Source organism: Crocuta crocuta, unplaced genomic scaffold (genome assembly GCF_008692635.1).
Source record: "Crocuta crocuta isolate KB4526 unplaced genomic scaffold, BGI_CrCroc_1.0 scaffold243, whole genome shotgun sequence".
Lineage (NCBI taxonomy): Eukaryota > Metazoa > Chordata > Mammalia > Carnivora > Hyaenidae > Crocuta > Crocuta crocuta.
Window position 1 is genome coordinate 5,415,646 of NW_027529596.1, and position 14,254 is coordinate 5,429,899.

The following is a 14,254-nucleotide window of genomic DNA, read 5'->3' on the forward strand; positions in this document are numbered from 1 at the left end:
TGTGTACTTTAAAGCGATTAAAGTTTTCACATTTCAAGAAGTACATATAATCTGACAGGTGATCCAACAGTTGGACCAAACTTGAGACCAAGCTTGCTAGATTTTCTCGTTTCGTTGTAGACTTTGTCCCTAGGTGATTTCATCCACATCCAACCAAGGCTTCTCTTCAATTTCCAACTACAGACAGATGTTCTCCTGCCATCTCTCCTCACAGATGGCTCAAAGGTACTTCGAACACAGTATATGTTAACCAGGCTCCTGTTTCTCTTCCTTTTCTCGGCTCGATCACACTCCCCAACCTGGTATGTACAAAATCTGGTTCTCTCATTCAGCTAGGGACTTTTTTTAAAGTGAGGAAAGGAGAAAGATCAGATGCCTAATTGTGAAGCAGGGCCCTCCACACCAAAGGTTGTTAGTTTCTAATTCTTCCAGATGGAGGCAAAAGGAAGGAGAAATAGATGGTAAGAAAAATTTTCTTTTCCAACTTGCACTGTCTGAGCTCTGTGGATCTGGGAGATGTTTAAAGAGAACTCATTCATGTCAAGGGTGGAGAATGCTCACGCCTCTACGTGCCTTGACCCAGGCAGATCCATCTCTATTTTAGGGAGTGACCTGTGGCCTCTCCCTAAAGGGTAGGTCGAGGGTAAAAAGATGGCACTTCCCTGGCTATTCCGCTTCTCGCATTATGAAACAGGTCTTTAACTCTTTTCCTTTGAATGTATGCATGTGATATTTGATATCTCACCCTGGGATTTCACATCTATATCTTAGTATAACTACTCTAAATAATTTTAACAAACTATGACTGAGGTATGGTTCTTACTATTTATAGGCTACTGAGCTACCCACCACAGGGGCTTCAAAAATATACTTAACTCAACCCTTGCACTCAAGGAGCTTAAGTCTAATACAAAAAGACTTAAAAAATAAATAAATAAATAAAAAGGGAGACTGTCACCTGAGCCATGCAGGGGCACTCTGTAGTTAAAAAGAAAGTTTCTGTAAGCTCTTTAGTTTTAAATGTAAAGAAATGAAATATTCTCTAGATGATAAAGGACTAGTATGTGCAATACAAATGAAGCCTGGGAAAACTCTGAGCTTGGTTTTTTCACTAGCATGTTATCATCAGTGTCATTATTATTTAAAAGCTCCAACTGTCCAGAAAATGTCCAGTTTCTAATCTTGAAACTGGAGAGTTGGTGGGAGCAGAAATAATGGTATTAACAAACCAGAGGCAGAGGGGTCAATTTTCATGGGGGTAAATATCCTACCTACTAAATACTCATAAAGGAGGTCAAATTACATTTGGTAACATCACATAAGGAGCTGTGCTTATTGTGACAGAGCAGAGACCAGTGTGAAAAGGTGTGGACGCAGGGGAAGGCTTGGGCATGTAAATATAGTAATAGGTACAAATCCAGAGCAAAATGTTAACTAAACAGCAATAGTTCTTAGTTTATTAAAAATTTTTCCAAATCAGTTGAAATTCAGATTTCAACTTTCCACAGAATAAGAAACACAATGTTAGGTTAAATATCAAGCTTTTGTGGGCTTATTTTAAGTTAGCAACTGAGCAAGAGTACTGCATTAGTATGCTGATTCAGGTGTCAAGTCTCACCCTCAGGTGACAGGACAACCCTCTCCTAAATGAGCAAGGACCTCCTAGGTGGGGGGAGAGCAGGATCTCTACCAGTTCAAGTCAACAGCAAAGGTTCCCATGAAAATCACTTGATACTAAGAACTATGCCGAATCCTAGCTTCTAACATCAGGGAACAAAACCAGAATGACTTGATAGGAGAATTTCTTCAAACATGTAATTTTCCATAAAAATCGAATGTCAGTTTTAGAAAGAAAAACTTTAAAAAAATCAACAGAATAAATGGCTCTAAATGTTTATAGCACTGTGATTTTTAGGACATATTTGTAATCAACTTTTAAATTTAAAATTCATTTAAAATTTCAGGAAAAAAGAGCTCAGAATGGGGTTAAGAGAGACCTGTTATAATTCATCATGGTACACAAACGTGTACACGCATGTCCACAGCAGGATTATTCACAATAGCCAAAAGGTGGAAAGAGCCCAAATGCGCTTCAGCAGATGAATGGGTAGGTAAAATGTGGCAGATCCACACAGTGGTGTATCAGTCATGAGAAGGAATGAAACAGTGATACGTGCTACGTGATGCATGAGCCCTGAAGACACTATGCTTGTAAAAGCAGCCACATAAAGCCTTCACAAAAGGTGGCGTATTCTAGGATTCCCTGTATATGGGAGGCCCGGAAGAAGTAAATCCACAGACACAGAAACTAGATTAGTGGCTGCCAGGGGCTGGGGGAAACAGAATGGGGATGGCATCTCTTTTAGGGGGGTGACGAAAATGCCCTGGAATCAGACAGTGCTGGTGGCTGGCACAACTCTGTGAATGTACTAACAGCCAATGAAATACACACTTTAAATGGCTAAAATGGTGAAGGTTATGTGAATTTTTCCACAGGGTTAAAAATAAGTCACCATCTAGTTTGATCCTCTTCCTTTTTACTCCTGTCTGTGTAAAAACATGCCCTCTCCCTGCCCTACCCCGTGGTCCTTGACTCTTCCCATTCCCTAGGAGTGTTCTATCCACAACCTCTTCCCTTCCCAGCACTGCTAACATCTATCAGCTCCTTCTCTTGAATCCTCAAATTATGCTCAGGTCTAATCTCATGCTTCTACACTTAAAATGTCCAATTTCTCTCTTTCTGGCTCATTTCCTTGACATGCATTCCTTCCTTCCATGCCTAAGACATGGGTATTCATCAATGACAATCTTGCCTCTTCCTTGCCAAGCAGATTTTCAAGTGCTGTTAGTGTGGTATTGCTAGAAACGTAAAGGCATCTCCAGGCTCCTTCTAATCAAGGCAATTCCCCTAAGACTTAAACACACGTATTTCTTCTGATACAACTTATATTCTTCAGCTTTCCTACTGACAAAGTTAAGCTTGTAACACACACAAGGTTTTAAATGATACAACAAGGTTTTAAATGACACATTTTAACAAGTTATGTTAGGATCAAGATACAAACTACTTTCAGCAAATAAAAAAAATATAGGGAAACCCATTTGTGGAGGACTGGCTGGGTGCAACCAATCTACAAATGCATTAAATAAAGTAGCTTATCTATAGCTAACCACATACAAATACTGAGAAAAATTAAAAAGCACATCACAAAGTATTTTTCCTCATCCATTAAGAAGAGACTGAGTGTCTGCTATGTGCCAGGCACTGTTCTAATAAGCACAAGAAATACAGAAGGGAACTGACAAATAGGGTCATTCTAGAAAGAAAAGGCAGAAAATCAACTAGCTAGAGGCGAGTGCAAGAAGGAAAATGAAACATGGTGATGTGATACAGAGAGAGCAGAGATGAATGGCGGGGCTTCGTGGGACAGGGTGGGAGAGAAAGCCCCTGAGAGTGAATTAGGAGAAGGAGCTAGGTGTGCAAAAGCACTTTAGGTGCAAGCACCGGAAGCAGGAAAATCAGGAGTTCACATAACACAGGAAGGAAAGGGGGAAAGCCTAGTAAATGCTAAGCGTCTGGCTGAGGAAGAAAGCTGAGGGTTTGGTGGTGCAGCTCAGGAGAGGGGACCCTGGACCTAAGGAGGGCTACGAAGGGGAGCTGACAAGGGGAGAGGAGCAGTAATCACAGTGACCAAAAGTCAGTCCTGGTGATAAAGATTAAAAAAAAAAATCAGCAGAAAGAGGGCAAGAAAGAGTAGTGTAAGAGGAAGAAAAACGAAGCCCTCAGAATTTGCTGGCTACGAACTGCTGTTTACTTTGGCCCATGAACTCAGATTGTTTCTGGATTGGCACCAACTAGAAGCAAATGCTGAGTCCAAATCAAAACGCTGCCTGTTATGAAGGTCTTCTCTCCCTCCTGCAGGCTCCGAGTTGCTCTCCTAGTCTTTAGTTCCCACGCACAGCTGACCCTGTGTCTGAGGGCGCCTGGGACAGGGGGCCTTTCTCTGCTCTGTCCGGCTCTGTCACCCAAGACTTTGACTCGGGTTTATCAGGGTTCCCCTGGCTCTGACTTGGATCTAATCTAAAATCTTGCTGTGGACTTCAGGCTTTGTAATATCCCCATGCCACACTGCTTACAGCTGGATTCGGATTCTCAGCACTGACTTTCCTTGGGCTGTAGATATTCTTCATCCTGTGTTTCCAGCCGTGTTATAGTTTTCTTGGTTCTGGATTCTATCCTACCACCTGTGGCCTGCAGAACAGCACCAGTAGATGCAAGGCCCGTGAGAGAAGAGAATATGCTAATAAGAGGCATTTTGGGGGATACATGGACAGGAATCAAAACTCAAGGCAGGGATTTTATGGGAACTACTTTCCTCAAGAGAGCACCTCAAGCCATCTATAATGACCAATTTTTTTTTTGTTAATTTAATATTTAGCTTTCTGTTCTCACTTCAAGTTTTTCTCCCTTTGCTTGGAAGACTAAGAAATGGCCCTGATAACATCCTCCTCTTCCCTCAGCGGGGTCTGTTTCGATGAAGGAGAGGGAAGAAGAAACTGATTACTATGATGGGTTTTCTAGACCCCGGAGGGAGGCCAGAGGAGGGAGGGCTGGGAGGCTATCATTACTGGGGAGGACAGTTACCTTTCGTCCAGGCAGTGAACAGCATTTTCTTATTTAGCGCATCTCCAGGTAAGCTTAGACATAAAACTTAAGAGGTCTTTATAAACAACAGGCATTCGTGTTATAAAAGAAGTGAATTTGGGGACAATGCAGAAAATAAGGCTACCTACTGACAGCCACACAACAACATGACCCCAAATCCTATAAACCCATAACCTGGGGTTTGGGAAGGGGATATTTCAGTACCTTTTGACCACAACCAGTACAGAAAAGCAAAGATATGATATTTCAGCTTGGTAATTTCTTTAAAGAGGTCCTATTTTAACCACATGCAACTTCTCCTAAATTATACCTGTTCATGTGTATGCATATGATGTATTTTGGGGAAAAACTGAAAAGGCATTCAATGCTGTACCATGTGATACTGTGGCTTACTGCTTGATTCCAATCGGCTATTTTCTCTTGGTTCTCTCTGTCTCCTCTGTTCGATACTTTTCAGCCTCCTTTGTTCACTCTTATTCTGTTTGTCTAACAATGTTGGTGTTGCTAAGAACTTCATACTTTGTCTCCTCCCGCTCCGTACATTCTATGTAATCTCATCTATTACTTTGGGTTGAGCTACTCCTTAATATTTCCCAACTCAGTACTTTAGCCCAGATCTCTTATCTAAGACTCAGATGTTTCTATCCAACTGACTACTGGACACATCAGCAGCTTTTTAATTGCCTTCTCTGTTTCCAATCCATTCTTCACACTTCTGACAATGATTAGATGTCACTGCCCTATTTAAGAGTTCTCAGGGATTCTCCTCCAGCATTAAAACAGCCAAAATCCTTACTATGATACTCAAGGGACTTCAGTATCGAGTCTGATCTCATGTCTCTAAGTAACAGTGGTCCTCTGAACAAGTCCTCCACACCCTCACGCTCCGTATTTGGAGCAGATTGCTCCATATTTCTGGAAAACCCTACGTCACCATGCCTGCTATGGAACTGATTTCACCTGCTTAAAAATGAGGTCAGTTGGCAATTAAATTCCATATCGAAGACATATAAGATGCCAGGCACTAGGTTCCCATTCATGTGTATGAGTTTACATTCATGTGTATGCATGTGTGTGCATGTACTTGGGGGAGCAGAGAGGTGAATAAATAGTAAAGTGTAAGTAGTGATAAAGCTTACGATTAAAATGAAACAGGCTGGCTTGATGGTGAGTGCCTAGGCAGGTCTCTGTAGACTGCTTGGCTAAAAACTTCTCTGAAGGTGGGATATTTAATCCGAGATCTTCTCTTGGAAGCTACTGGGACCCTTCCTTCAACAGCTTATGTCTATCAAAGCACTCAGCATTACTGTTTTTAATTCATGTTTTATTCATGTTTAATTCCTCCCGGGCACTTCCGTGCCCCCGTCCTCCCGGACACTTCCGGCTAGGCCTGGTCCCTGTTTTCTCCACACTTGCAGGTTACTTCATCTTCTTCAGACACTGACTCCTGCTTCCCTGCTTTTGTTTCCCAGGGTCTGACTTTAACCTAATTTGGCATCTGGCTTTAAGCACAAGTAAACTCTCAGCTCTTTTTCTTGGTATTCACAAGACAGTGCAATGACTCTTCCCTACAGTTATGGGCAGCTTTGTTTTCTGGTTTATACAAACTAGGAATGACCATTCGCAGAGAACCATTGCTCCCTTAAATGATTCCTGCTTTAAAATCTTGGTTTTCTCTATTCATAGTGTTACTTTATAGTTCGCCATTAAAAAATGCTCATGATAATTACACGCAGCAGGTGCCCCCTAGGTTCTGTGGTCACCCCCTCTACCCAGCAGTTTGCTACAATTCACAGGTACTAGTGACTTGTTTTTTGGCTCTCTGCTCTCCTGGACAGGCTGCTCCCTTGCACTTCCCCCAGGGCTTTAGATTTGACTCATTCAGGCTGAAAAACCTTCCCAGGATTTCTCTGTACCTTGTGTAGAGATCCATATGTGGAGGCTGCTGGTAAGGGTGACAACACAGCTAACGTGTTTAGCTGTCCTACTAGAAGACAGACATTATGATATGCATTCTGTATATTTGAATTATATATCTGAATTCTTTTCATAAAACCTGGTGAACTTTCTTCCATTTTAGAAAAAAGCAGGTTCAAAGAGGTTAGTTTACTCAAGGGCACATATCTGGTACACGCAGAGTTTAACTTAATCGCAGATCTCTCTGCCTGCGGGTGTTCAAGTTCTTCAATACTAAAATATAACCCCACACCGTAAAATAACCTAATAGAGAAAACACTGATCCCTATGAATATCTATAAACCTAACAAAAGCATAATAGGATAAAATCAATATTAATCTGAGTTTTAAAACTTCTTACTATTCTCCTTTTCAAATCCTATCCCTTTACTTGCCTGTGACAATATTTGAGATAGCAATATCTTTGTTTTCAGTGGCCAGACAGAAAATTGGGAACTTTAAAATAATCTGAAAGAAATGTCACTATCAATTCCCAATGACACCAAGAGTCATTTTCTGTGGCAACAAGGTATCCTTAGACTTCTTTTAATATAATCAGAAAACTCACTGTATTCACCTGTTTCTTACTTGCTTTATTTCTCTTAGGCTAATGGGTCTCTGAAAGTTTGTGGAGTCGTACACTCCAACAGTAAAAAACTCTGCGCATGTGTTCCTCAATATATGCATGCTCTGAAATTATGTATGTGTATCAGTGTAATAACAGATTGCATACACTAGAAAAAACACTCCAAAGTGTAAACAAAGACAAAGCATATAAAAGTAACCCTAAGTTCTAGTAATTTCCCTCCATCCCAAAGGTGTACCATGTCTACTCCCTAAAAGCCCTGTGAAGTCATCATCTCAACTAGTGCCTCTCAAAAGTTAAGATGCATAAGAATTACCACCCAGAGATCTTGCTTTTAAAGCAGATTCTGATTCAGTCTATTTAGATGAGGGCTGAGATTCTTAGAGATTTCTAACAGGCTCTTAGGGGACGCTAAAGCATCACTCTGAGTAACAAGAGCTTAAAAAAGAGGTTAATATTTAACCAAACTTAGATGGTAAAACAAACAGCTGGTTCTAAAGTCAACTTTCCATAACTACAGGCAAAACTGAAAAAACTGCTTTTAAAACCAAACAGTGCAATCATTAGACACATTAACCAATAACATCGAAGAACACATCTAAAATGTAAATAATCCTCATGGCTGGGCATGCATGTAAGTGGCTGAATTCAGAGTATCATAATGAAACAGATTTTGTTTCCATACACTTCTTTTCTATCTCCAAAGGTAGCAGTGCACAGAAATTAAGAAAAGAAAATAAGGACAAAGAACAAAATTGACTAAAACATAGACACTTTTATCTGTTTCTAATGTGAAGTCCGTAGGCAGGAAACGTGCAGTGAAGAAGAACCAGTTGACATTTATGCTTATGCTGACAGAGGCAGAGCGGCCTGGCTTTGTCGTTTTTATGTAAATGCAGAGTGAGAATAGTCACACAAAGTACACGGCTTTAAAATCCCATCTTATATTTACACAACCTTAAAAAGGTCCAAACAGCTTATAAATGTAAAGGACTTTACACATGGAACTCAGGCGAGTTCAGAATACCAGCAGAATAAAATCAGAAAGCAGTCTGGTTTTACTGTTAGCATTGCAGCTCCCTCACAAAATCCTGAAGTACCCAGACCACTGACCGCATGAGAACATTTCATGCAGACCCTCCAATAATTTCCAACAGTCAAATATACCAAACGAAAACTACCACCATCCCCGAATTTCAATTATTTACCTTGTCAATCATTTTTCTTGCTTCCACTTCCTCACTGTTGGGATTCTCTAACTCAATGGTATAAGTACCCTTGTCACTTTGGTCATCATCATTATCCTTTTCAGAAGTGGCAGAAGTAGGTTGATTTTTTAACATTTTATCCATCTCCTGGCTTGGTCTGTGCCCAAGACTCCCTGAACTTCTCAATAATGCAGTTTGTAGGAAGGGAATGGACACCGATGGCTCCTCTGATTTCTGTTTTAACAATTTCCCATGGGGAACACCATGCCCCCCTCTGTGATGCGAAGAGCTAGTCTGGAAAGACAAAGAAACCACTTTGGCATCTGCTGTTGGAGATTTTGCTTTTTCAAGTTTTGCATGTGGTGTTGAATAAGCAGTGTCCTGACACAAGATTCCCACACTCTGAGTAAAAGAGTAGGACCTTCTTTTTCTGGGATTGTCTTCGTCAAAGAACGCAATCATAAAAGCAGTTTGACTTACAACAGCTTGGTCTTGATGCTTCTCGGCGGCCTGGGCCTTCTGCAGCTTTTTCTGCTCGGAGTGGTGGCGCCGTAAGTGTTCCTCCAGAGCCGCGCGCTTGCTACAGCGCCTGTGAGCCCCAGCATTCTCTGAATCGCTCTGTGTACCATCGTCGTGTTTATTTCCTGGACACAAAAAATAGACCACATAATAGGGAAGGAAAAGGTGCCATGTAGAAAATTAGACGCATCTACAAAAGTGCCATTTGTTTTTGGCCCCCTCCCCCCCGTCAATCCAAGTCATATGTTCGTTTCAGTAACAGCCTCTGCAAACTTCTCCCAACTGGCAAGGCTCACATTCAAATTTTCTCAACCAACAATGAGGTCCTTTATAAATAAATGAACAGGACTGCTTTTCTTTCTCCAAATTTTAACTTTCTAATCATTCACTAATGCCTTAAGAGATAAGCAATGCTGTATCATCTGTGGCAGGCAGTCTGTATTTGTAACATTAAGAAAAGTTAATCCGGCCTCCAAACCTTATACCTCCTTTAGCAACCACAAATTTGCTTCTAGCCTGAGAGGAAAAGAGAAAAAAGAGTAATCCTCCGGAGATGCTTATCACTTCGCAGAAAAATAGAAACCAAATGCCACAAAATGTGATAAATTTTGACAATGTTTAGTACTTCTAAAGCTAAAGCATACTTTTAATAAAAAGTATACAAAATTTTAATATGAAGATACAAATTTGTAGTTTCCACCAATTACTGTACACTTCTTTACAAGTGTCTTTCTAGCTATGAGAATTTCTGCAAATTGACATTGTGCTCTAAACTCTGGTGGCTTCAGAGAGTTAAATAAAGCATGCTAAAGGCCTATCACAGAAAAGCAAAAGTCTATGAAATCCTATATAAATCTAACCACCTTCTGGGCAAATGGCATGGTGCTAAATATAACCAGCTAAAAATCTGTCTTCTCTATAAAACATATAGTCAAGTTAGAATATGTTTGAATTTTGAAACATTAGGTTCCTAACAGGTTTTCTGTTACCCTTCATAGTTCTACTAGAGATTAAATGTGAAACATTATGGAAATTAGTTTTCAATGACTTAGAATTTTCAGGATTTAAGTAAGTACATTAGAAGAAATTATCAAATGATAATTATATTATTATAGCATAATTTCTTTGGAAAGTCAATCATTTTTCTACACATGTTTTTGACTGAATGGATCACAAACGAGGGAGGGGTCTGAAAGCATGGCTTCATCAGTAGGAAAGTGCTTCCAGTCCGAGGTCTGAGTTTAAGCTCCTCTGGGCTACGAACCCGAGTCTGAAGACCTGCTGGATGATGCGGTAACAGACGACACGATCAGAACCAGACGATGCGCTGGCTGGGAGGGGCACAGGGCACACGCCCAAAGGAGAAAGGGGAGTTTTAATACTGATGTTTTTTTTGTTTTGTTTTACTGAACTTAGAAGTTACTAAATGGTGCTAATGATTTAACACGAGAGGACTACTTGTAAAAAATGTACATAAAAGGTGTGAGACGACTCAGCAGCTAGAAAAAGCACACAGGTAAGGGTAATGTTTTGAAAAAGGAACACACAAGGGAAACCAACAGAGAGAATAAAGCCAACATGAAGGGAGGCACTTCCCAGCAGGACAAAACTGACGAATGCTATAAACATTAGATATGACAACAAATGTGAAAATCTTTCTTCCAATTAGCAATTATTCAAAATGCAATCTGAAAAGAACAAAAAAAGCCACCCCAAAACAGGTGTTTAATTAATGGAATCCCTACCCTCTGCTAGTTAAGCAAGAAATCAGGGAGAGCAGATGGAATGCAAAACCAAACTAAACCACTACTTCAAATCCAAAACTCACTGAACGCATGCTATTTACAATCTACTTCATTGTTGCACTGGCTACCCTGAAAAGGAATCCCGTTTCTAAGAGCCAGAAATAACTAAACTCTAATTTTCAGCATAATAAGACCAAATGACCCACAACGCACACATACACAACATGAAAACACCATCTTTACAAGACTTCCGTTCTTGTACCAACATGTAAAATTGGCACTTAAGTGGTGTCAGGTCCTTTCAGTATTTTCTAAGTTGCAGTTTAAAACTTCTCTTTCTGGATTAGCTGTTTTCTTTCATGGAATATTGCTATTCCTTCTTGTATTCTTGGGGTTCCACAAGGTGAGACCTGTGGTAAGAACTGCGGTTTCTCCGTGCCCTCCACACCACCACAAGCCACTGGGAAACGCCTCTCCCAGTCTCTGTCTGGTCTATCATGAACCACGCCTACACAGGCTGAAGTCTGTACTTTTTAGGGTAGGTGAGCTGTACCAAGTCAGAGGCTGTGGTCAAAAGAAGCTGCAACTCTCCTAAAGGGTAAAAGTGTATGGGCTTTGTGAACATGATTTTCTTCACTGTCCCAAAGCGCGTGCACTTTACTCTTGTAGGAGCAAAGATTTTTGCTTTTATTTTACTTACTTTCAAGACTTTGAGACTGATTCATGTAATTGCTGGAAGTCTAATTAAGGTAATATTGTTACTATCTGCCACAATTATCTTTATTTAAAGTCTGTGCATATACTTTTAACATCCTACATTGTGGAAATTCTTTGTCTAATGATGGTATATCTGACTTTGGGAAAAAGTCAAATGTCGTTTTTAAGTATAACTGAGTTATATTCACAAAGACATTTTCTTGGATGGTTTGTAAAACAGTCTGAAGGCCAATCCAAAAGAAGGGTTCTGAGCGGTGGAAATATACTATAACATGCGTCTACCTATAAATCAACTTTGTGGGGCAACAGTAATTTGACTGTATGATTTCTGGTAGTTTTTAAATATCTAATCATTAATAACAGATACAGTGTGATTATAGGCATGAATGCCTCAGTCTGGAATCAGGCTTACAAATGAGCCTTGTTTGATCAAGAAGAGAATGGCTAAAAATGATGGCTTAAAAATAACTGCTAATACAGAAAATGTTTATGATGACTAAAAAAAGTTTTAATAAAGGGATAAAGGTATTTTAAAACGGTAACTTTTAAAAGAATCTTTTCTCATTTTTGGTACATTTATTAAAAGCAGTTTGAGAAAGACCATGTCATTTCTGAGCTGTCAAGGTTTATGCTACCTTTTATATTATACTCGGATATCAGTACTATTTATCGATTCTTACAAATGGTCAGTTTATCAGTAGGTAGCTTTTATTTGTGAGCTTTCACCTGTACGTACATATACAGTTCTCAGTTACGAATGTAATGTTATCTGGTAGAAGCAAAAGATAACAATCACATATGAAGAGGATATATGTCAGATAATTGCTTAGGATTACAATTAGATTTAATAATAGGTCCCAGCAAAGAATTAGGTAATCACACCACCTCACTATCCTGAAATGTCTTAGAAGCAAATCAGAAGAGGTAGTTTCTTCATTACTGGACCAAAATCCCAGGGCACAAAGTACAGGTTAAGCCAGGGTTGGTCTTATCAGTGATAGTGAAGTCTGCACTCATTGTGTATGCAGATTACTGAGTACTTGCCACGTATTTAAGTCCCCCGGTGAAGTGTTAGGGAAGTGTTAGGGATACGGTGACCTCAGTTTGCATTTTTTTAAAGCTCATTAACACCTTGTATAGTAACCAAATGGCCATACTAGCACGCAGTCATTTCTCTTAAAGAGAGCTTATTAGATAAAATTAAGATAGAGTAATTAAAACATATTTAATTAGTAAAACAATGGAAAAATTATTCAGCTGATACCCTCAAGTAGACATCTGACTACTTTTGGCCAAGTGTTATACTAATAACGCATACACGGACTACTTCACAAATGAACACTCAATTGTGGTTTCATAAGTTTTAATATCAAAAACATTTTTAATTCAACTCCCAGTATCTCTAAGCCAAGAATTGTGTTTCACGAGTAACCGCTAAGAAAAGCTTGAAACACTCTATTAACAATGTGACTGTATTAACACTGGGGCGCCTCGGTGGCTCAGTCACTTACATGTCCAACTCCTGATTTCAGGAGTTAGTGAGTTGGGGGCCCACATCAGGCTCTGCACTGGCCGGGTGGGAGCCTGCTTGGAATTCTCTCTCTCTCACTCTCTCAAAATTAATAAATGAACATTTAAAAACCCTGTTGTGACTATATTACTAATATAGAACTTCTGGCCCATTATCAAATGCCTTAAGATTTCTTTTAAATTCGAGACACTGACATTTTGCTGGAAGCATCACAAGAGAAGAACAGAATTGAATACATCTTTTCCTAAAGTCAAGAAAACGATGAGAAAGGTCTTCTAAGGGAATTCCACAGGTGAATGGAATGAATCTTTTATTTCCATAGGAAAAAGAAATATTTTTAATGGCTTAAATATAAATTCACAAAACCCATCTGGTTTTGGCAAGAAAATGAAGGAAGACTATTTTCAACGAGTAAGGTGGACATAGGTAATATGGCTTGGTTCTCTTTGAAAAAGCTGAAGTTTCCTACCATATAGTTTTTTTTTTTTAATCTAGCAGTAGTTTGGTAACTGTGAAGACTGAATTTTCTTTATCACAAAACAGCAAGTTCTGAAATGATCAATTCACTTTACCTTTCAACCTCTTCAAGTAAACTGGAACATCACTTTTAATACTTTTGGAATCCTCTTCTGTTCTTTCCCATACCATCTGAGGAGGGTTGTTTTGTGCTAGCCAGTCGGCCACCTTATTTTCTGGTGCCATCATTCCTGTCTGAATCCCTGGCAGGTCTTGAGTTCCGGGAGAAGACTTCTTTGACTTGTGGCGCTGATCGGAAGCAAACTTTGTCACATGGTCTCTAATAGTTACCTTCCCTGGGGCACTGTCATCAAATTCAATGGTAAATGACGCATGCCCTGCACCTGCCGTATGGGCGCTTGGTGTGTCTTTTGTCGGGATTTCATGAATAGTGCTCTCGGGTATCTGTGATGGCTGCTGGAATTCTTTGGTAGGGATTTCAAAGTAACTTGGTTCCCTACAGAAAGGAAAAAGTACTTCTTCACTTGCAGCTGCAGACTGTTCCTCAACTTGCTTGACATCTATGCTGCACCCTAATGAAAAAAATAAGAGAAAATTCAAAATATTTGGGAGCTTCTAGCACAGAAGGGAGTATAATCATGGTCATTTGTATTATGCCATGAGAATCAGATGGCAGATCGGAGTCTGGATGAAAAACTGGCAAATGTCAGAGAGGAGAAATAATGTTGATTATAAACATAGCACTCCGTTACCAACAGAAGATGCGAGACACGCAGCAGCAATGACCAAGAGCAGCAGAGCAGTTAAGAGATGGATCCTGCATGGCTAGGTCGTATTTTTTCCAAATTG

The 14,254-nt window shown here is 39.8% G+C and overlaps 1 protein-coding gene across 7 annotated transcripts in view; it reads right to left on the reverse strand.

Moving 5' to 3' along the window:
* CEP170 (centrosomal protein 170) overlaps positions 1 to 14,254 on the reverse strand; it is a 118,665-nt gene that overhangs the window by 38,240 nt on the left and 66,171 nt on the right. For 6 of the 7 annotated variants that reach the window (XM_077761811.1, XM_077761812.1, XM_077761810.1 and 3 more), the window contains 3 exons: positions 13,501 to 13,977; positions 8,897 to 9,060; positions 8,417 to 8,710 (listed from right to left, as the gene is read on the reverse strand). In XM_077761811.1, coding sequence (XP_077617937.1) covers positions 8,417 to 8,710; positions 8,897 to 9,060; positions 13,501 to 13,977 — 935 coding nt within the window. The remainder of the gene's footprint in view (positions 1 to 8,416; positions 8,711 to 8,896; positions 9,061 to 13,500; positions 13,978 to 14,254) is intronic. The other variant, XM_077761813.1, reaches the window with a different exon arrangement.